We start from the raw sequence: 22,629 nt of genomic DNA on the forward strand, positions 1-22,629 counted from the left end.
AACTCAGAGGTGGCTTGCCATTACTGATCTAAAAAGCTGTTGAGCTGTTGCTATCTGTCAGAGAGCGAGAGTCAGCTTAGTGGCTGTGCCAGTTCCAGACAGGCCTAACTTCCCTGTAAGTTTGGGTGCATTCCTCTTTAAAAAATGAAAAAGAGTTCTTTTTTTTTTTTTCCCCTTTTTTTAGTCTGTGTAAGTTCCAGCACTATTATTTGGGCATGAGCCAGCCTAATGCTCAGTATGCCTGGGAGCCACAGAGGGTTTGCAAATGCTGCACTGCTGCAGGAAACAGTCCCTGGGAAATGCGGGCTCCGAGCTTCCCATTGCTTACCTTAGGGAAAGGAGAATACCCCAAGCAGGAAGGGTCTGTTCTATGGAAGGGATATCCATATAATCCTGTACATCACTGAACCCCAGAAGAGCTCAAGCTTCAGAGAAACTGCAATGTGAGCATAGCAATAGCCAGACAACTAACAGGTCAGTTGGAATGCAGCACAGCAAACACTCAGCTGTGAAAGCAGCTAGCAACAGAAGTGGCTAGTGGGGCCTGCCACTTAAAATAAATTGAATTTTCCAATATATTAATTTGTCTATTATCTATAATCACAGGGGTAGAGATTGGGATACCTCAGTAAAATAGAAAACTCAGTACTGGGGAGATGCTTTAGCCATTGCATGGCATAGTGATTCCACAAGCCCAGTAAAAAGGCTACGGTACACATGAAAATCAACTGCATTTATTTTTTATGTGACAGATGAGTTTGCTTAATGTGTAGAGAACACTTTAAGACATTGAGAGAGGAGCTTTGAGGAAAACTGACCTGTTAGGAAAACTTGTGTCTCTTGACTGGAAGTGCCCTTATAAAATCTGAGGACACAACATGACCCCACACTGCAGCCTTCCCTGGGACTCACCTGAAAGAAAAATCATCAGAAAAATCAAGACAAGATCTTTCAGCATTGTGCCTAAGAAAAACTTCTTCACTGTCCTTCAGAAGCCAGTATTCATAACTGAAACTCTTCATGCCATTTAAGTAAAAAAAAAAATAAATTATTTACTATATATTTTCTGTAGTTACATACAATATATTCATTGTCATTACCTGTACTACCATCTCCTGTACTAGAGCAGTACAACTACAAGGTTTTCTTCACGCTTTTTATCACTAGGTGGCGACGTTAGAAGGAAGAAATGCGATGAAGACCAAGGATAAAACCGCACCTTTAAATGTTAACTTCCACCACAGTCTGGAGGAAACAATAAATCCTGGGCAAACTCTGCTCCATTTATTTATTTGAAAATTCAGGTACTCAATTTAAATTTAAAGCAATTAAAATAAATGCCAGGTCAGGACTGTAAATCCCTTAATGCAGTATAATCCTTGAATTATAACCATTCTAATCCTTGCAATGTAAACATTTTGGTGGGAATTCAACCCACCATCTACATAAACACCTGTCTACACCTCTTCAACATGTGAAATCCATAGCAGTGCTGTGTAAATAAGATGGGAAAGAATTGTCTTTCATTTCCAGGTATGTTCTCTCCTGGTTTCGTTACTACCTATTTTCAAAGGAATACATGGAGACTTTTACAAGATCTTGTTAAAACAGTACAAAAAATGTCAGCAGAATGAGTTCCAAGGTAGCAGTATTCTTCTACCACAGACCAAGCAAAGCAGAGCAAATTTATGACATGAATCTTGTTATTAAAATGCATCTGTGAGAGTATTAGCTCTGAACAGAATCCAGCATCCTATTCAAGAGACATTTTAAGCAGAAAAACAACAGAAGATCATTACTGTAGATGTTAATAGCTTTCTGCATCCATCCATCCAGAAAATGTCTTGTTCTTTGAGTGGTGAAAGTAGCGCAACTTTCTTCCTTATGAATCTACTGTACCTGAGGACTGGAGGAAGGCTGACATCACTCCAATCTTCAAAAAAGGCAAGAAGGAGGACCCAGGGAACTACAGGCCGGTTAGTCTCACCTCTGTCCCTGGGAAGGTAATGGAGCGACTCATTCTGGATGTCGTCTCCAAACACATAGAGGAACAGGAAGTTATTGGAAGTGGTCAGCATGGATTTACCAAGGGCAAATCATGCCTGACCAATCTGATAGCTTTCTATGATGTTATAACAGGTTGGCTGGATGAGGGGAGAGCCGTAGATGTCATCTACCTTGACCTTAGCAAGGCTTTTGACACTGTCTCCCATAACATCCTCATTAGGAAGCTGAGGAAGTATGGGCTAGATGAGGTGACAGTGAGGTGGATCGAGAGCTGGCTGAGTGACAGAACTCAGAGGGTTGTGATCAGCAGCACAGAGTGCAGTTGGAGGCCTGTAACCAGTGGTGTCCCTCAGGGGTCAATACTTGGACCAATTTTGTTCCGTATATTCATTAATGACCTAGATGAGGGGACAGAGTGTATCCTCAGCAAGTTTGCTGATGATACCAAGCTGGGAGGGGTGGCCGACGCTCCAGAGGGCCGTGCTGCCATCCAGCGCGACCTGGACAGGCTGGAGAGCTGGGCAGAGAAGAACCTAATGAGGTTCAACAAAAGCAAGTGTAGGGTCCTGCACCTGGGAAGGAAGAATGCTAAGCACCAGTATATGTTAGGGGCGGACATGCTGGGAAGCAGCTCTGAGGAGAAGGACCTGGGGGTCCTGGTAGACAGCAAATTATCCATGAGCCAGCAGTGTGCCCTTGTCACCAAAAAGGCCAATGGCATCCTGGGCTGCATAGGGAAGACTGTGGCCAGTAGGTTGAGGGAGGTCATTCTCCCCCTCTGCTCTGCACTGGTGAGGCCACAACTGGAGTACTGTGTCCAGTTTTGGGCTCCCCAGTTCAAGAGGGACAGGGAACTACTGGAGCGAGTCCAGCGTAGGGCAACCAAGATGATTATGGGACTGGAGCACCTCCCTTATGAGGAAAGGCTGAAAGAGCTCGGACTCTTTAGCCTGGAGAAGAGAAGGTTGAGGGGGGACCTGATTAATGTTTACAAGTATCTAAAGGGTGGGTTTAAGGAGGACGGAGCCAGGCTCTTCTCAATGGTTCCCAGTGACAGGACAAGGGGCAATGGGCACAAGCTAGAACATAGGAAGTTCCGTTCAAATACACGGAAAAACTTCTTTACGGTGAGGGTGACAGAGCACTGGAACAGGCTGCCCAGGGAGGTTGTGGAGTCCCCTACTCTGGAGATTTTCAAGACTTGCCTGGATGCAGCCCTGAGGGATGTGCTTTAGGCAATCCTGCTCTAGCAGGGGAGTTGGACTAGATGATCTCTAGAGGTCCCTTCCAACTCTGAAGATTCCGTGATTCCATGATTCTTTCTCCCAAACGCCTCTGCTGCGATAGTCCCACTTTCCCACTAAGACCATGTTCAGGCCACCTCCCCATCCCCTCACCTCCATTTTTGGGGTTCCCCACACAAGGGCCAGCCACAGCTGACAGCAGCATGCGCGCTTAGCGATTCGGTGCACGCTGCAAAGTTGCCATTACCAGAAAAAGAGTCCCGTGCCCAGCTGGCAGGTCTCTGCTTGAGCACTGTCATCAACAGGACTTCTCTGCGTCACCCCGCCTCTGATTTACCACATGGATATACCATGGATGGCAGAGAAACAGAGCCCTCGGTGCGCTCCTGCTTCTGCCTGAGAGGCCCAACGAGCAGCTGCAGGCACCGTACCCAGAACGTGATTTACAAAACCCAAAGAAAGCGTTGCTGCCATCTAAAAGGCCCATAGAGGGCAGGTGGGCTGGCAGAGGCTTCCCCAAGCATGGATACTGCTGGGATTTCTGCTCCAGCCTGGCACCCCCAAAACACTCCGGTAGTTACAGCTGCCACAACCTGCTTTCACATCCCCCATCGTTTGGTGGTTCAACACAGTAAATTTAGCGGGTTTGTTCCCAAGGCAGCAGAGAGGAAGAGTGCTGGTGGCTGTGAGGAAGCTGCTGTTGTGTGGCAGGCCGCAGGCCTGGCTGCTTCTCAGGGACCGGTGGCCACTGCCAGCCCCTTTAGGGAGGTGCCATTCCTCACAAGCCCACACTTATTTTCCTCAGGAATACATCTAGGATGAACAAAAACGCTCAACTAAGCCACCTCACTCGTAACGCTGCTAGAGAGCTGCCGGATGAAGCACCGGGAGGGAGGAGAACGCAACGCGGCGCGGCGCGCTGCCCCGTGCCGGCAGCAGGACTCGAACCCACTACCTCCCGCTCTCTAGCCCTGCGCGTCAACCCACATCACATGACACACCTCCCTTTCCCCCCGGCCGCGTCCTGCCAGCACTTCCGTAAACATGGCGGCAGCTGAGTGACAGGGGCGGCGGCCAATCGCGGCGCGCGGGGCGCCGCAGGGGGGCGGTCGTCTCCCCTCAGCGGCTGCGGCGGCGGGCGGCGGGAACGTTAACGGTAACGGTCGCAGTAAGGCTGCCGCGCGCTGCTGAGGGGCGGGGGGAGGTGGAGGGGTCTGTCTGTGCCATGGCCGCAGGGCGGACAGGTGGGATGAGCTCTGCTGGCCCGGGAGGCTCCTCTCAGGGCGCTCGGCCGCCTGGGGTCCGTCTGCAGGGCGGGCAGGCGGGGGTAGGCCCGGCAGCCTCGGTGGGGTGGTCCCTCCCCCGCTGAGGGCAGCGGCGGTGGGTGCCGGGCCGCTCCTCAAGGCGGCCTGCTGCTGATGCTCATCCTGAAGGAGCGATGTGCGCTGCTCCTCAGGAGCAGCGAGGCTCGCTGCCTCAGCTGTAGGCTCCCAGTGTTGGAGGGGGTGATGGGATGTGTAGCTGCACTTCAGAGCTGATTTTTCCTGTTCTTTCATGCCGAGTGTGGGCAGTTCTGTTTTTCTACAGTTTTCGAGTAAGGTATATCCGCTTCAGAAGTTATTGTGCATGCTTAGTTTTGTTTGGTGCTGATTTCTGCGTGTGTCTCTTAATAATTGTTAAGTCATAAGCATATGTGATAAAATATGCATGCCCTTGTATTATTTTTTTTTAATGGCATAATATAGTAAGTGCTTTGTTTTACTGGTTTATATTTTGATGCATTGTCACAGCCTTACAATGGAGATAAAAGCAGTTGTCAGAAGATATGAAACAAGAAATAAGACAGCAGGAACAGAACTGTCATCCAAATCTCGAGTTGATTGGAGACGCACTAAAAGGGAGCTCATAGTACTTGACAGCGATGACGAATCCTCCTGTACCTCTGAGGAGGGAGACCCTACTGCATCAGAAGATGAAGTAGAGGAAGAAGATGAAACTGTTGAGAACAGCCTTTCAGATCAGGTAGAGAAAAGCCACGATGGGGAAGGAACAGAAGATGGTGAGGAAGAGTGCATCGTGCCTGGGAAGCGTAAAAGGTTGAACACTTCTGTCTTGTATGACAGTGATGATGAAAGTGAGGACAGTGATATAGTTGTTAGAAAAGTTTTTGCTAAGCGCCACTGTATAATGGATGAAGATGAGAGTTCCGAAGAACAGCAGCCTGATAAAACCTGCCCTACAGGAAGTGTTTCTACTAATAGGAAACAGAAGGTGTTTGCAAAATTGAAAGAACTTGCGAAACAAAGAGCAACTCGGAGATCCTGCAGCAGTGAAAATTGTGAGGTCTGGATTTTATCTTTGAAATTCAGTTGCAGAAAATACTGAATATAGGGAAAGGTGAAGACTAATACATATAAATCAGGGGGATTTTTTTTGTTGGATTTATTCATGACAATAGTTCTGTCGCATTTTAGCTGTTGTCACATTACCTAGATAACAATATTGACTGCTGAAAACCTTTATCTTGAGTTTAATATTAATCACTGAGAACTTTAGAATTTCCTTTCATTTGCTCTTTCTGGCATTCTGATGACTAAGCAGCTTAGAATACAGGTATCTATCTTCTCTATGTAGTCAGAAAGGAAAAACTTCTTCATCATTCCTTTTTTTCTGTAAAGAAGAAATGCATGAGAGGACTCTCAAATTATTTTTATCAAGAAGCAAAATACCTGCTGAAGCTACTTAGAGATCTCACGTTAGCTTAATTCCTACAAATAGACTGAAGAGTGGTACTCTCTTCAGAGATGGCTGATTTAAAGTTGAAAGTAATTGTCATCTAGTACAGAATTACAATTTTTGAAAACATATTATTTCTTGTTAATTGAACAAGGGGTGTTATTAGAAGGTCAAAAATCTTATCCAGTATATGTAGTATGTCATCAATACAAATACTGAAAATGCTTCTGTTTTAAATACTTTTTTAAATTTAATTAGGATTCTAATGGTGAATCAGACACAGAAGAGGAACCACTCTGTCACTTCCCCGTCACACCAACAGAAGTTAGTGAAACTGACAGTGACAGCATGAAAGATTTTATAGTAGAGGACGATGACGATGACGACAAAGACGAAGACGACACAGAGCACATAAAGAGTAAAAACCAGTCACAACAGAAGAAACTAAATATATCAAATAGCGAGTTGCTGGCATACTACATCCCAAACTGTAAGATCAAAATTAGTGATGATTCTATATGTATAACTTGCTTGTAGTGCTGTAATCAATATTAATGGATTGTAAGTACAAATACTCCATAATAGGATATGATAGTTTAAAAGCATATTCCTAAATGGCTTCAAATTATTGTGGAAGTATGTGATTTACACAGTGAGCTTTTACAGTCTTTCAGTATCTTACTAAAGGGAGCGTATAATTTGAGGGGAAGGAAGGGAAACCCCATTGCACAGATTTTTTTAAGTTGTTCTGATTTAGGATGAACTGTGCTACCTGTGGTGCAGTTGTTCCTCTGGAGACCTAACAGCATCATGCTCCATCTTGTGATAAATGCTAAGAGCAGCTATGTTAAATCTGGCCAAGTTCTGTTCTGGAGAGTGATGTAAAATTCTTGCTGTGAGTTTGGGGGTTTTTGGGTCTTGGGATTTTATTTTTTTTTAATGTATTTTTATTCCATGGCAGTGGGACTTGGGAGCACAGGTCTGTAGAAAATTCCGAATTCGTTGGTCAATTTTGGCCACACTGCACAGAGTGAAAAAACGTGCCAAGTTGATCTTTTATGAAAATTGGTATCTGGATGGAGCAGAGAGATTTAAAACAGAAGTTTATGCTAGTTATCTTCTTATGTATTTTGTTGTTCAGACACAGGTATGTATTAATTGGACAGTCAGTGCTAGTGTAGATGGTCAAAGCATTTGTGGTATTTTTTCCCCAGTAAAGACCTGAGCAGAATTTGAAAGAAAGTTAGAAAAAAGAAAAACAACAAAAAAAAACCACGTAAGGCTGGCTTGCTCTGGTTTGCATTATTTCCTGTTATTCATGGAAAAAGTATTATTTTCTTCTTTTAATGTTTGTAGCTCTTACTGTGGTATGGGATTTTCTTGATGAAAGGATGTGTGACTTTAGGATGCTAAAATTCATTAAGATCATTGGCATGAGAAGCAATACTTAAAGGCAAGGTCTCAAGGGTGTGTTTCAATGTTGTACATTGAACTTATTTTTAAATGCATATTTAAATTACTTTAAAATTCGAAATTTACAATAATGGGAAAAAAAAGAATTCTTCTTAAAGGACTTTTAACATTGCTTACATCTTTTTTTTTTTCTCTTTTTTTTTTTTTTTTTGGTAAATTCTGGTTATATTGCTTTCTTCCCAGTATCTCGCTGTGATCATTATGTACACTTCAAAAGAATAGTAAAGGCTTTCCTCATAAATGCAATTGATGACACTTTTCTGAGCTCATTATATGGTAAGTAAATTGCATTAAATAATACCATAGTGCATTCAAAGTTATACAAAGACGTTTAATCTAGGGAAAGATGTGTCTCCTGATTTAGAGTATAGGATTGTGAGTCCTGAGATCTGTTCTTAGTTTTGCTGCTCTGTAACTTTGGGAGGAAAAAAAATCTAACTGAAAAGGATAGAGTAATTTTGGAAGAATATGTAGACTTCGTTCTTTTAAGCCTAGAAGGCATTCTGAGATGTAGGGAAGTGTTTCTGTGTCACTTATCAGTAGTAACAGTTCCAGCATGAAAGCGAAATTAATTTCAAAGTAGATTTCTCAATGAAAACATTACAAGGTCAGCTTATTTGTCAAAATGTCATGTGCTCCATATCTTTTTTGTAGGAATTTGATAGATAATAAACAATTTTAGTTATGGAGATTATATCTGATTATTTTTTTCCTTTTTTTCTTTTAACATTTGTGCTTTCACATAAAACAAATACATTTCAGCTGCAGTCAGTACTTCTCGTCTTGTTCTTGCTGAGGAAATTATTTTGGCGTTTGTCCTAGTTGGGCTGAATGACAACCTCACGTGTCATTTCAGAAGCACTGTAAAGACAGGGTTAGTGAGAGGACTGTCAGTGTCAGGTTGTGGAAGGAGTCAGCAAAGTGCCAAAGAGAGGAAGTTTTGGAGTTGTCAGGAGCTCAGAGGGAATGGAGAAAGCGAAGTACACCACAGAGTTTGGAATAAAGGCTTTGTATTCTTGGAGCTAAAAATGTCTTTCATCTACCACTGCTAGTTCTTTCAGGTGTTGGTTTTGATTTGTTTTACCAAGTGAAAACAAGCTTATGAAAAGTAATAAGTAAACTTTGCCAGATTTATGTTGTAATAGCTTCCTTCTATTTCAAATTATATGTGCTTTACAAAACTAACAACTTACTGCCAAGGTGCTGGAAGTAGATCAGCTATGAGGGTGCGTTGGCGGTTGTATTCTAACTTTCTGAAGAACATTATTTAGTATGAACATAGCCTAGCATTACAAAGATATATTTTTATAACACGGAATGGATTTTTCTGAGTTAACGGAAGTGAATCTGTTAATTAGTTTGAATCAAGAGCAGCTATTTTAATATTAGAGTTCAGACTTGCTTTTGATTGTGAGAGATTTTATATGGTCTGGCACAGCCTCTTCAAGCCTTTGGTATAGCTGACTTACTGAAAGTGTGCATGTGTGTAAAGTGTATATGGAAAAACAATTGTAATTATGGTGGCTATAATGTCAATTATCTCTTTTTATATAGAAAGCTAGCTAGCCAGTGGTCCTTCTCGGTTCTGTTTCTTTGATAACAGCATTGCTAAAAGACTAGGGAAGGTAGCTGAATTAATTTGTGTGTCTGTAAATGCTGAAGCTTGGGACAATATGAATTGGCCTGCACCTATGAAAGTCCCGTTTAATTCCTGGAGTCCAGTGCATATTTGGGAGACAGTTGTGTGATAGTGGTAGTTTTACTCCTCTTCATACTTATTTGTTTCTTTTGCTTGAGTAAGTGTTTGGAAGTACTTACGCTGCCTAACTCAAGGCATCTGACTGTGCTGCTGAAGTTTAAAGGTCAGTTTCTGTGTGTTTTTTATAAATGAAGACGAGAGTTGCCAAAATTTCTGCTGTGAAGCAGCTCAGCAGTTTGTTTTCATGGATTGCAACCTCCTTCCTTACACATTATGAACAACTTAGATAAACTAGACAAAAAGCAAGACTTTTTTTTTTCTTCCTTTTCCATTCTTTTAAATGGCATCGAGTGAATGGGTCTGCATTTGGGATGACAGCTTTTCACTTTAATCTTGACTGTAGAGTTTATTCATGTGCCTCTTGTGATACAGACTTTTAAAATAATTAAATGTATAAGTTTATCAAAGATGCATGGATCACTTTTATGGATAATGGTGGCAAGTGTATTCAGTAATAATTTATTAAAATAATTATAGTTCTTAGTATGCAGAAGCGTAATGTCCTTGAGAATTTTATTTGAAGAAACTTGGGCAAAATAGGTTGGCTAGCAAATTAGTAATGACTCTCACTGAATAGATGGAACAAGAAAAAAGAAGTATGCGAAAGATATGTTGCTCTCACTTCATTATTTGGATGACCGCTTCATTCAGCCTCGTCTTGAGAACTTAGTCTCTAGAAGTCGCTGGAAAGATCGATACAAGGTATGTAGCTTCTATTTTAAATAGTGTAGTGGGCTCCAAATCATATTATTACTGATAGATTTTTATTTTTTATAGTGTAATTCTCAGCAAAGGTACAATAATCAATATAATTATGTATACTTTTTTAATAGAAACTCAGTGTTCTTCCCCGTGTTTAACTTGTTTTGATACTTATAAATATCAGAAGTATTTTATGTGTTTATAACCAGATAAACATTCAGGTAACAGAACAGAATCTGTTCTCACTTACCTGAATGCTTCTCCTGCTAACTTCAGCAGATGACTTTTTGAAGATTTTTTTTGTCTCTTGCTAAATGTTATAACAAAATTTCTTCCTCCTGCCACAAAAAGGTAAACCAGTGTATTCATAATGAACCTTCTACTTCAAAAAAATGAAGTCAATATACAGTAACCTAGTCATTGTATGCAAGTTACTAGAATAGTATTAGTGTGATAAGCCTGGTCATCTCATAATCACTGTAATAACGTAGCATGACCAGTGGAGAGATAAAGCGTATTTATTTGAAGCAGACCAACTGATACAGTTGCACTCCCAAAAAATAGAGATGAGAGGAAAAATAAGTGCCAAGATGCAGGAGCCATTCTTTAGGTCTGAAGCTGAAAGAAAGAATTAATGAACAAGAACTGCGTGAAGTGTTGGAAAATGATTGAGAAGATATGTGTTTGCAGCTGAATGGTGAAAGACTTCAGAATTTAATCTCTTTTGTTTCTCTTGTACTAATTTTGTGTGAGTACAGAGTACTCGGGAGCCTATTTGAGGCATCTTTCAGTTTACAGAGATTCTTTAATGTTATTTGAAATCTGTTTTTCAGGAGCGTGTGGATTGCTACCCAGATGTTCGCATAGTCTTGAAAAATCCAGAAAATATATCTTGTCAGGCCTGTGAAATGAATCGGTATTGTAAATTTCATGTGCTGCTCTCTGGAAAGCTTTATAATAGTAGAACTTTGGAAGCAGATGACTTCATGCCAGATGACAAGCAGGTAACTTCAAACAAGCACCCTATATAATTTTTTTTAAGCTTTGCTTAGTGTTACAAAAAATCATACAAAGAATAGAAATCCAGGCAACACATCTAATGTCTTTAATGTTAAGAGGCAAGAGTTAAGCTATTGTACTTCCCTGTCTAAACCCTATTAATTTTTAAAATACGAGGAACATTTTGCAGTTTGGAGGAGTATGGTTTTGGATTTAGGTAGGAATTATGAAGGATGTTCCAACGAAACTTAAAAAGGATAAATAGAGGCATTCCCCTCTGGTCTCCCCCCCATCCATTCTTATATGTTGGGAAAAAGGTAATTAAAAATATCCTCAAATAAACCTAACTTTTATCAAGAAAATAAATCTGAGGGTTTTTTATGACCTTTGGTTTTGCCTGCATCACAATGATCGGTGTGCTGTTTCCTCCCGACTTTTGCCACTTAATATTAGTACCTGATGCAGCACATGTTCTTGCACTGCAGTAAGTGCTAGCAAGTGTACCTAACCATGAGCTGGACTTCATGATATAACAGATAAAAGGCTCTAAGACATATGATAGGATTTATTGATAACTCTTGCCCTTAAGTCAAAACTGACATTTGCATTAATTTTTCCTCTGCTTCAAATCTCTACAGTCTGAGTCTCATCCAGGGCAAGAAGGAAACTCTAGGTACATGGCATCCTACACATCCTACTCAGCATGCTTGTCCTTTGTGGTGCGTGTGGATGCTGTGTGCCAAAGAGGCTGACAACACACGTGAAGATTCACATACTAACCAAAGTTCTAACAGGAGCACTCAATCAGTTATTTCTAAAGTAGCTTTTTGTTTTGTCAGAGAGCATTTAATACAAGATTGGAAATCCTAAAGTGGATGGATATCTTAAAGGAAAAACAGTGGTAAAAACAATTAGACGACTGAGTGATGTTCTGAACATGCCTGGCATTCCTGGTTTTCACCAAGTAGCTGAGAAATACTATGACTTTTTTTCTTGAATAGATCCTATCTCTGTATGCCAGGAGTCTGAGGCTTTAAATCAAGAATGACATTTGCCTGAGACTTACATATATTCTAAATATCAGAACGTCTTTTCACTGAAATTAGATCACATGAAAGCCCTTTACCTTTGTGTGTGCCTGTTATGCCCTTAAGACTTTCCCAGCAGGAATCTTGCCTTGATTATCTTTCAGAAACATTGTAAAAGTGAGATTCTGTATAATGGACAACCATCTCAGTTGAATGATTGTGGTTTTTATTTTGTTGCAAGTAAGGTTTGTTCTGCATTGGGTCACTAGGTTTGCTAATTCTGTGCCTACTATGCCTCTAGCATTTGGAGCATCTATGTGCACTCCAACAGTTCTTTTTTGCTGTAGGTCAGAACATTGAAACAGTGCCGCTGTCATTCTAACAGTCCAAGTGCAGGCTAGTCAGAATTTACTGCTTCATTCTTCAGATTTCTTCATATCTGCTATTTCCCATGTAGCTATTCACCCAGGACAAAGTATCTTGACATATCAGTTGCAATGTCACTTGAAATTGCTGATCTCCTTTTGAGAAGGCTTGTTCCTAGCTACTTAAATAGATTTTATTACAGCCTTTTTCTCATTACTGCATTATCAGAACTACTTGTCCAAACTAGAAAGTGCTTCCATTTAGGTAGTCTTGCATCTTTTTCTCACTGGTTGTCTCTACCAGGAAATTTTTTGATTAAATTATATTTTTGGAATGATACACATCTTTCATGTTGTTACATGATACTGCACTAGGCAGTCATTTTAGATGACTTGACCAGTCAATTTTGTTATATTTCACCGCTGAGACTTTGAAGAGATTGAATCTTAAGAACCTGGGTGTTCCTAATATTTAGGGATCTTCCCTTCAGATTTACAGCTACCAGTAATTGTTATGATTAGGTATGCATATGACCTTCCTTAAGTAATGCAATTCATGACCTCTTAGGATAAGCTCAAAGCACATGGTTTGTCAAGAATAAAATATTGCTACAATTGTGTACTAAGCTGATATCCAAGTTCTGCCTTTCTTCCCTTTCAGGAGGTGTAAAAGGTATATTGCTTTTCTTTTTGGGTGTAAAATAATTTTTGAATACAGCTAAAGTTCCTCCAGTATTTGCTGAAAAGAAAAAAGTGTCAGAACAAGTTGTATTTACAATATATTTTGAAATGTGGTATAATAGGATTTTTTATATAAAAATAAAGTGAAGCGCTCATCAAACTGGAAGTACACCTTACTGAAGCTCAAGCCTATATTGTTTGGATCTTTGCAAATATTCTATCTTAGAGATTTGAGGGGTGTCAGTGATTATCATTATGTCATTATATTGGGCTCTGTGTGTAATGCAGAATCTAGGAATATCTGTGCCATGGTTTTTCTTAAATAGCTTACAGACCTTTCTGAACAGCAGTTGTTAATACTCTGTTTTGGTAAGTTCATGCGTGCATGATAATCAAGAGAGCTAGGCTTTTACAGTAAGGCTTTTCCCCTTGTTTATTGCAGGAAAACAGTAAGTCCTTGGCAATCATACTAGCACTGATACTGCAGTCCATTGTGCGGTCATTATTCTTCCTTACGTACAGGTCTGTAAATGTAGATCACTAATTTAAAAATTTTCAGGTTTTCACGGGAAGTGTGTGCCTTACCTAACCAGAAATTGTAAGTGAACTAGCACAAATATTTAATCTTTACTCAACTTCCAACTTTGGAAATAACAGTAGCAATTCCCTCACTGCTATCCAAATGTTGTCCTACATAAAACATTGGCTATTTTTCACTTTGGAAAAAACTTGAAGTATCCTACTGAATATTGAACTAGCTTACTGGTTCATTTTTGTCCTCTTCAGCTTAAGAGTAGAAAATGAGAGCTTTTTTTACGCTGCGTACCCCAGCATGTGGTGAGATGCTTGCCATGTGCATGCTCAATGTAGCTCAGAGGCCATAGAACAGACCCAGGAGAGAGAGTTATTGAGCACTTTTCAGTAATTTTTGATAGTGCCTTTGTAATGCAACATTCGTGTTCTTATGGTAACCTGTAATTTAGACTGCTAAAGGTGCTGTTCTCAAGTAGTCTTTGAAGTTCTGCTGGCAATGCATTGATCAACTTGTTCTGCCACTTGAGAAAAAAGAAAGGAAGAAAAAAAGAAAAAACGGCACACAGAGCTACATACAGCTGGCACTTCAAGAACTTAATTGACTGAAAGAGAAAGCAGTTTAGCACTGGCAGATCAAATTGAATGGAAACATGTAGTTGGACTATTTTCTAAAGTTTTATTTGAAAATACCCTAGAAAAGTGGATGTGGAGAGAACAAAAACAGACCTCCAACCCTCTTCTGCATAAAACTTTCCTTTTCTCTCATCTCTGAAGTATTCTGCTTTGCCAGTAGAAAGAGAAGAGAAACAGCTGTTCCAGTTTTGCTTAGGCTTGCAGTGATTGTTCTGTGTGTAGCTGCCAATTCTCATTCCTCCATGGTCAGGGAAAATTAAATAGTTTAAAGGTATGAGTGTCCCCCACACTTCTTTGCTTCTGTGTCACCTGGATTATAAACTGTTTTCTGCTCTCGGTGTTCTACTTCCGTTTATAATCATGCTTAGAGGACATGGATTCAGTCACTACATGTTGTGCTATTGTCAGGCTACGCTCCTGCATTCCGTACAAAGTGATTTAACACAACTTTGGCTGACACAACCAGCTTGAGTAGATAAGTTAGGCATTAGGACGGAGTCACTGAGAACTGTGAGGGGAAAAAATTAGAATGAATACAGTACTGAGATTCTTTCCAAAGCTATATTCTGAAATAGCATTGTATTTTAAGACAATATTTCTTGCTTTAAAAACACAATACATAATTACATTATGCGATATTTAGCTATTTGCCCTCTGGCATTTCTCCAGTGCAGAAATACTTTACACCTCGCACATAAATAAAGTATGAAATTCACTGCCACAAGATACTTTGGAAGCGAAAAGTGTAAGTGAGCCCAAAAGGGATTACACAGGTTCTTGGGGAAACTTCCTCCACGCTATGGAACGTGACAGTTGGGATGATACAGGCTGTCTTAACTGTTGACTGCTAGAAGCTGTATGGTACTGTTATGATCATGCCGGTGTTCATCCTGCATTTTATACTAACTTCCTAAATATATCCTGCTAGCTGTTGTCGCAAGGGGAGAACTGGGCTATCAGTTTTACATCACATAATGTTCTAGGTACTGCGTCTCATTGCATGGGATATGTGAAAAGTTAGGAAATGCTCTATGAAACACTGCATTTCAGTTCTTGATTGTTTTCAGTATTTGAAATGGTACTTCCGGAAATTTGAATAAATCAAGGTTACCCATTCGTTGGTGGGTCTTGCACTTCAGAAGCACCTATAGCACAAACGCTTTATCTCAATCTGGTTAAAATTTCAGCTACTAACCATCTACTGTAGGTTGAATAAAAAGTTATTTCAAGTGAGTGTGTCTCCTCAGTGATATTACACCTGCTTATATGAGTCGAGCTGCTGGTTAATATATTTAAGAAAGTATAGTAATCTATTTAAGAAAATATATAAATTATACATATAAATATAATTTTAGTTTATATAATCTTTATAAATATAAATATGCTTTTCTGTTCCTGTCTTTGTCAGTGGATGCTGCTAGTGCTAGGTTGTACAAGTAGGTCAGGTGTTTTGGGGAACTGCTCACAGGTGCAAACATTTGGTCATGCGTTTGGAAAAGCTTCCTGAAAATGCGGGTTCTAAGCATTGATTAAAACTTAACCTTCTCATAATTTAAAAGATTATTCAGGTTATTTCCAATGACAGCAATAAAGAGTATCACTGTTGTGGCTCAGAAGGGATAATTTGCAATATATAACATGGTTGGATTTTTGATATATATGCATGTAATCTGAAGTGGCAATACAATCACAGCTTGCATTACTGATGCAGAGAACTTTGACCTTTAGCCATTTACCTGCATGTTACTTACAGAGGTGTGAGAAGACATCAGTCCAAAACAGTGCTGCCCTGTAAGGATAAGTTGATGGGGCTTTGTTTTGTTTTTTTTTTTTTTTAGTAAAATTAAATCAGTTTCTCCTGTATGTATCAGGAGCTGAAGTTTGTTGTATTCAAAGCAACATGTATTAATTATGTTGTTTTTAAGTGTAGAAAACCTGACCTCCGAGAACCAGCCAGATACGGATTTCTTACCAGACAGGCTTTGTCTCCATAGGTTGGAGTAGTAATTGGTGCACCTGTGCACCTGTGGGTCATCTACAGGGGATAGATTCCTCTTCTCATTTGCCATTGTATGTACTTGAACTACTTCTCTTGTAGAAATGGAACAAAACTTACTCTTGTGAAATGCAGGTTGTCCTTAAATGCAGATGAACTTTGACTCCTTCTCCTTCCCCACACCTCCAATTTCACATACTCTTAGTGAAGTTTTAGGATTGCCAATATATTACTCAGTATTTTCAGGTAAACACCTTCATGGCTTAACATCTTTGTATAAAATCTGAGTTCAAGATATGTGCAAATACTTGCCTGTATTTAATGTTAGTGCTGATAGATGAGATAATGGATCTACTCTAATCCATACTCTCATTATGTATTTATGTGCATATTTACCATTTGTTTATCTATAAATACTGCTTTAAATGAAACTTAAATAAGACAGTTCTGTCTTTTCTGCATGGAAATTGTAAAACTGGTAACATGGAAAAAGTGAAACTGGTAACAACTGGGAGATGCAGAGGCTTTGATTTCTACAGCATTACGACCTTGCTATACCTCGCAGGCAGCTGCAGATTAACATTTGCATTGTATAAAACCTCGGTTTTCAGATTTTACTTTTATTAAATCCAATTTGTCTATATATTTATTAAATATATGTTTCTAGGCATATGTCTATTTGTACTTATATGTATTTCTTGAAGAAATATTGAATATCATTCAGTCTACGAAATGCTAGAACTGGTATTTCATGTCCCTGTGAAGTACTACATATTAAGCAAAAATAATCAAATAATTTCTCTTCCTCTGCTTTCACGATATGATGGTTGTCCAAAATGTTAGTGATATTGTAACAAAGTTCCACCAGGAGATAGGAAAGACCCTACCAATTATAAACATTATTGTGTTTGCAAGAAAACAGTACTGATAAACTGCCATTGCATAGACTTACTGGCTGCCTGCTTGCTCAAAAATTGTTTTGCTGTGGCTGTAAAAACTATGTGGGTTTGCGCTGATTTTACGCATGTGGCGTCATCCTGTTTATTTCGTTATTCAAAAAAAATCTTCCTAGACTGGCTGATAAAATCTTACTAGACTGACTTAGCCATTCTTTCTATCAGAGAGAATGATTTGTTCACTTCTGGCCTAGGTTTTGAAGGTTGGCGTGGTGTGTGCAGATCGTACAAGAGTTTATCATAATTTGAAGCACTTCAAGTACAAATTGTATGTGGATTGCAGCTCTGTTACTGAGTTGGATGGTGTTGAGGACGAACCAGTCAAAGACACAGTCGAACGGCTTTTCAGCCAGTTGGAAGACAATGGGTGGATTCAGAAGGTATGACTGAGTTATTTGATGTATCCTTTCCAAGTAGATAAAAGTAAGTTGAGATAATATGTCTGATTTAATTGATCCATTCTGAATTACTGGGCTTCTTTGATATAACTCGGCTTAACCATTTATCCAGTTCTGCTGACCCAGTCTCTCAAGCAGTGGTGCGCTGCTGCATTCACATAGGGTTTGTGTCAGGTTTTGACGTGAAGCTTTTTGACAGCTGCGTGATGTCTGGGCTGTGGTGGGCTGGCTCCTGTTTCATTTGAAAACAGCAACACAACAAACTCAAGCTGTAACTTAGATTGGAAACACATACGTGAGGCACAGCAAGAATATTTTGCGCTTCTGTTTACGCTGAAGTACTTTGACTTATTCAGAAACACTTTATGAAATATTTTAAGGCAACTTGTAGTAGAGTTGCATTTAGCAAGCTTTCAGATATCACTGCTTCTGACTTGTTATTGGCATGCTTGTTAATGTATTGAAAAAGAAGAAACAATCTTTATGTAATTCAGTTATTAAACATAGATAATATAGGTTTTATTTTATTTGCAGAGATACAATGATCTGGAAGACTACATGAATGATGCAGACAGTTTCCAAGAAGAGAAAATGGATTAAGGGGCCATACAGCTCTTTGAAAGATGAAGTAAAAATTTGAATGGCCTGCTCTATCTGCATGCACTTTATCTCTGCTTGGTCTTCAGGATTCTTTTTAGGCTGTGTTATGCTTAAATCCATATGCCTTTAAGCTACTGTTGCAGAATGTGCTCTATCTTTTTTTTCTCATCTGTGTCAATAATAACCCAAAGTTTTACCAAATCAGTCCTTCCAGTCTTGCTGCATCGGTCGCTTTAAGTTTCCTTCTTAAAAGGAAAATTCTTAAAAATAACATCTGAATACCTGTTTACTTGTGAAATAAAAATTCCACCTACTTATATTGAGCTGCATTGTAGGGAAGGTAGGAGATGCTTAAACCTTTTGAAGTAGGTATATTTGGAAAGGTAGGGCTATGTTATACAAGAACGTATGACTTGCATCTTACCTTCCTTGTTATATGCAAGCAAGTCCAACCATTTGGAATGATAGTTACGATAAACAGGACCCAAATGCAAAGATCTAATTCCCCTCTGAGGAATCAGTGTAGACTGTTGCAAGGCAACAGAGGAAGTATTCTGCAGTCCTGACTACGTTTGCGGCACAATAGTCATTCGTCTCTTCAGAGAGTAGGCGATGAGTCACATTATAGGCGTCATACAGACTGACTCTGTCTTAGCCATCTAAATGAACACTTGGGCCCACAGCGCTGTCTCTGATAAGCAGCTGAGGCAATTTACTGAGATCTTAAACATCAAATTACATTGCAAACATAATCGCAGCAACTTGCAGTAGCTAAAGAATTAAGAAAATGGATTAATGCGGCCATGCAAGATAAGCAAGAATTCTTCCAATGCAATTTAACAGGAAGTAGGAGTTACTCAGAATCGTGATGCGTGGCTTACTTGAATTGCATGAAGCTCAAATCAGAGTTCTTTGGGGCCAGGGGAGTAGATTTTTGAGGAATTAAGAAGGGATAAGTACTGTATTGTCCATTCTGAAAAATTGGCCATGATCCGGCAATGTGCACTCGCAGCCCAGACAGCCAACCATATCCTGAGCTGCATCAAAAGAAACGTGGCCAGCAGGTCGAGGGAGGTGACTGCCCCTCTGCTCTGCTCTGCTCTGGGGAGACCCTACCTGGAGTACTGCGTCCAGCCCTGGGGCCCCCAGTACAGGAAAGACATGGACCTGTTGGAGCGGGGCCAGAGAATGGCCACAGAAATGATCAGAGGGCTGGAGCACCTCTCCTATGAGGACAGCTGAGAGAGTTGGGATTTTTCTGCCTGGAGAAGAGAAGGCTCTGGGGAGACGTCATTGTGGCCTTCCAGTACTTAAAGGGGGCTTATAAGAAAGAAGGAGAGGGACTTTTTACCAAGACCTGTAGTGACAGGACAAGGGGTAACAGTTTTAAACTGAAAGAGTGTAGATTTAGATGGACGTGAGGAAGATTTTTTTTACTGTGAGGGTGGTGAGACACTGGAACAGGTTGCTCAGGGAAGTTGTGGATGCCCCATCCCTGGAAGTGTTCAAGGCCAGGTTGGATGGGGCTTTGAGCAGCCTGGTCTAGTGGAAGATGTCTCTGGCCAGGATGATCTTTAAAGGTCTCTTCCAACCCAACTTTGTGCTGTATATAAAATTAATTAGATGTAGCCTAAGGTAAGATGCAGGGGTCAGGGTTTTGAATCAGGAACTGTTCCTACATCCTGCTGTATGAACATATTAGTCTTTTGCGGCTGAGCAACTCGGTAAAAAGGGAAGGTATTGTTAACACTCTAGATTCTTTTAAGAAGTTGTTCTCTCAGAAGCAAAACTAATGAAACCTCATTTCTCATGGGTTTGTCCATAAGAACTCCCCCCTGCATTCATTACGTCACTCTACAGGTAACAGATCTGCTGATCGGCTAGGTGACTGCTGCCAGGTGTATCACTTAATGGTGAATGTCTGTTGGATTTTTTCCATAGAAATTGTACCTTATATTTGTCATTCAGTACCTTTTTTCCAAAGTTCACTGTAAGAAATGAACTGCTTTTATATTTTAAAGGGTTGAAATTCAGCAATGGTTTATATGCTATTAGAGTGAGCTAACACCAGCAGTTCTTACTTGTACCACATAAAGATACAAGATTTACAAGCCAAGATGAAAAATCCCAGTAAACAGATTGATATTTACTCTCTGGTAAACTTGTGTTGAAGATACTATTTCCACAGCTTAATTGTGAGTTAGATGTTGAGTGATATTAGTTGTTTAGCTTAAATAAGTAAGTTTTAATTACAATAAATTAATTAGGGTTATACTATGGTGTGATTTATGCTGTTTGCCTAGCTATACTTGCCATGAGTAGCTAGATTTGCTGAAGCCTTTAGGCCGCGATAGAATTAATTTTCTTAGTAATTTTCCTAGCAGCTGGTACAGTGCTGTGTTTAGTCTTTCAGTATAAGAAAAATGTTGATAACACACTGATGTTTTGGTAATGTTTTCCCTAAGTCTGGGACTTCTCAGTTCCCCATGTTCTGCCAGCAAGCGCAGGTGCATGAGAAGCATAAACCAGAAGATATGGAGGCTCCAACCGTCATCAGAGACTGCAAATCAACAGGAGCGGTCAGTGGCCTGCCTGGACACAGAGAGGGAATCCAAGAAAGTGTTAGAAGACCCCAGACCAAAAATCACCAGTGGACTAAAAGATGCTTGAACAGTGTGTGAGAGGCAGGTGTAGAGATAGCAAGGTTTAAGGTCCCTCCCTTTTCGGAGGCACCCAGCCCAGACTCACCTTGCTGCTGTATCTTTCAATTAAATTACTTAATTTTATAAAATCTGACACCTGAGGCTCTGCTGCAGGAAACCTAGGGTCGAGCCTGAGGAAGGAGGGAGTGTGCCCGAGTGTGTGTGTGTGTGAGGAGTGGAAAGCAGCACCCGTTGTCTCATTGGGGTCGCCTGCTGTTGAAAGGACTCTTGGTCTGAGCAGTTAAAGACTCGGGTGGTGTGTGCGACTCCTTGGATGGTGTGTGAAAGCTTGGGCAGCGGCTTCTCCTTTAACATAGATATGTAAATATTCTGAGATTTGATATATAGTATACCTATCTCCGTTGTTACCAAAGCTGAAGGAACTCTTTTCTTTTTCCTTCATCCCTGTTCTGCTGGGAATATTGGTGGGAACACACCCATCAACTTAAAAGTACTCAGGAATCTATCTCAAATGCATCCCTTTTAGTAAAAGTAATGCCCCTCGATGCTCCACTTCTTTCTGTTAACCAAATCTCTGTACACTTTAGTTGGCTTCTCTAGAAGAATAAAATAACATCTATGGTTGGTGTAACTTTATTCTTACAAAGGAAAACGGTTCTGAAATAAAAGGGTTTTATACCACATAATGGAGTACGCCCTCTCAGAGCCTTCCTGACTGGTCTTCATTTCTGCTACCTTGCGAATTTTCTGAAAACTCAAAGAATGTACAATTTTATTTAAAAATTTTGCTATCAGAATGAATGGTCAATTTCTCATTTTGCCACATTTAAACCATCTGCTACCAAGTTAAAAAAATATTTTGGCTTGTTGATTACTGATAATATTTCAAGAAAACATATGTTTTGGCTGAAAATGAAAATTGGTGAATTGTTCCAGTGATTAATTTTACTCATTTTTTGATATCTACCACATCCCAGATCATGTTTCTCACCTCCTCTTTGCTCACCTAGAAAGTGTGAGCAATCTACTTCTTTCTTGTTCCTGCAGGGATTTTTTTCCAGATCTTCTATTTTTCTGTTTCGAACAGGAATACTAAGGTATTCTCTCAGAGTTCCTTGGAAGAAAGGGCCTTCATAGCTTTACTAATTTTGCCTGTGACATCACCAGTTGGGCTAAGAAAATGCCTAGAATTGACATCACTGATTTCTGTTTCAGCAGGGAACTGATGTTTGATCTGGCTTGGCAGGGGCTGACACAATGTTTGTGTGTGTGTGTGTAGTCTCTCTCATGCTTCGATATTCCCCGCAGAGATTGGAGGAAGTGATAATATTTCTGTGGCTGTTGTCTTACCTGAAGAGTTTCTGCAAGACAGAGGCTGTGAAGTATCATTGCATCATGTTTACATTTGTCTTCACCACAGGAAATTAAACAATTGTTTAGAAGAGCCGTATATGTAAAAATTTTAGGTCAAATTTTCCATTGCAGGCTGTAAATGCTGGCAGTTGTACAGCGTGAAGTACAAAGAGGGCTCGTACCCCCGAGACTTTCTATATATAGAAATGCTCAGTAAGAATTTTTCTAGCAGAAAATCTTTGTGCAAATATTTAATGGTGGGAGAAGTCAGAAATCTGACCACTCTTTCATACCTCCTTTTCCACATTAGAGAATTTGAGTGGAGTTAAGGGGTGAGAGAATATGATGTTTGTCCTGATAGGAACAATTTTAATTGTCTTCAGTGTTAATTTTTGAAGTGGTATCTCTAATTAAGATAAAGTACCTGTCTTAATGGAACAATGAAGGGAGCTCAGTATGTGATTAGACTTGGAGCAGGTGATTAATGACCATCCTTGCAAAT

General features: G+C 40.0%; 1 protein-coding gene across 16 annotated transcripts; it reads left to right on the plus strand.

Moving 5' to 3' along the window:
- Positions 1-4,293: 4,293 nt before the first annotated feature.
- On the plus strand, positions 4,294-21,475 carry CCDC82 (coiled-coil domain containing 82). Of its 16 annotated transcripts, none has more exons than XR_012585017.1 (10): positions 4,294-4,407; positions 5,042-5,594; positions 6,246-6,477; positions 7,644-7,736; positions 9,797-9,921; positions 10,755-10,925; positions 11,559-11,593; positions 17,308-17,493; positions 18,046-18,139; positions 20,577-21,475. XR_012585017.1 is itself a non-coding variant. In XM_074571053.1 (9 exons), exons 2-8 carry the CDS (start codon positions 5,049-5,051, stop codon positions 18,109-18,111), a joined length of 1,419 nt encoding a protein of 472 aa, XP_074427154.1. In that variant the 5' UTR covers positions 4,294-4,407; positions 5,042-5,048; the 3' UTR covers positions 18,112-18,139; positions 20,577-21,470. The 16 variants fall into 16 exon arrangements, 11 of the variants coding, with proteins under 11 accessions (XP_074427154.1, XP_074427122.1, XP_074427196.1 ...); XR_012585015.1 differs by lacking the exon at positions 20,577-21,475 and adding an exon at positions 13,437-13,516 and having other exon boundaries at positions 18,046-18,312; XR_012585016.1 differs by lacking the exon at positions 20,577-21,475 and having other exon boundaries at positions 18,046-20,383.
- The last annotated feature ends 1,154 nt before the right edge of the window (positions 21,476-22,629 follow it).

The sequence above is a fragment of the Larus michahellis genome, chromosome 1 (genome assembly GCF_964199755.1).
Source record: "Larus michahellis chromosome 1, bLarMic1.1, whole genome shotgun sequence".
Taxonomy (NCBI): domain Eukaryota; kingdom Metazoa; phylum Chordata; class Aves; order Charadriiformes; family Laridae; genus Larus; species Larus michahellis.

Excerpts from the sequence above, each read along its gene's own strand:
- CCDC82 (XM_074570999.1), top strand. The coding sequence starts at position 4,765 with ATGTGTAGCTGCACTTCAGAGCTGATTTTTCCTGTTCTTTCATGCCGA. Across the intron at positions 4,851-5,041 it reads TTCTACAGTTTTCGAGTAAG|CCTTACAATGGAGATAAAAG; the intron begins GTATATCCGCTT and ends GCATTGTCACAG. Across the intron at positions 5,595-6,245 it reads GCAGCAGTGAAAATTGTGAG|GATTCTAATGGTGAATCAGA; the intron begins GTCTGGATTTTA and ends AAATTTAATTAG.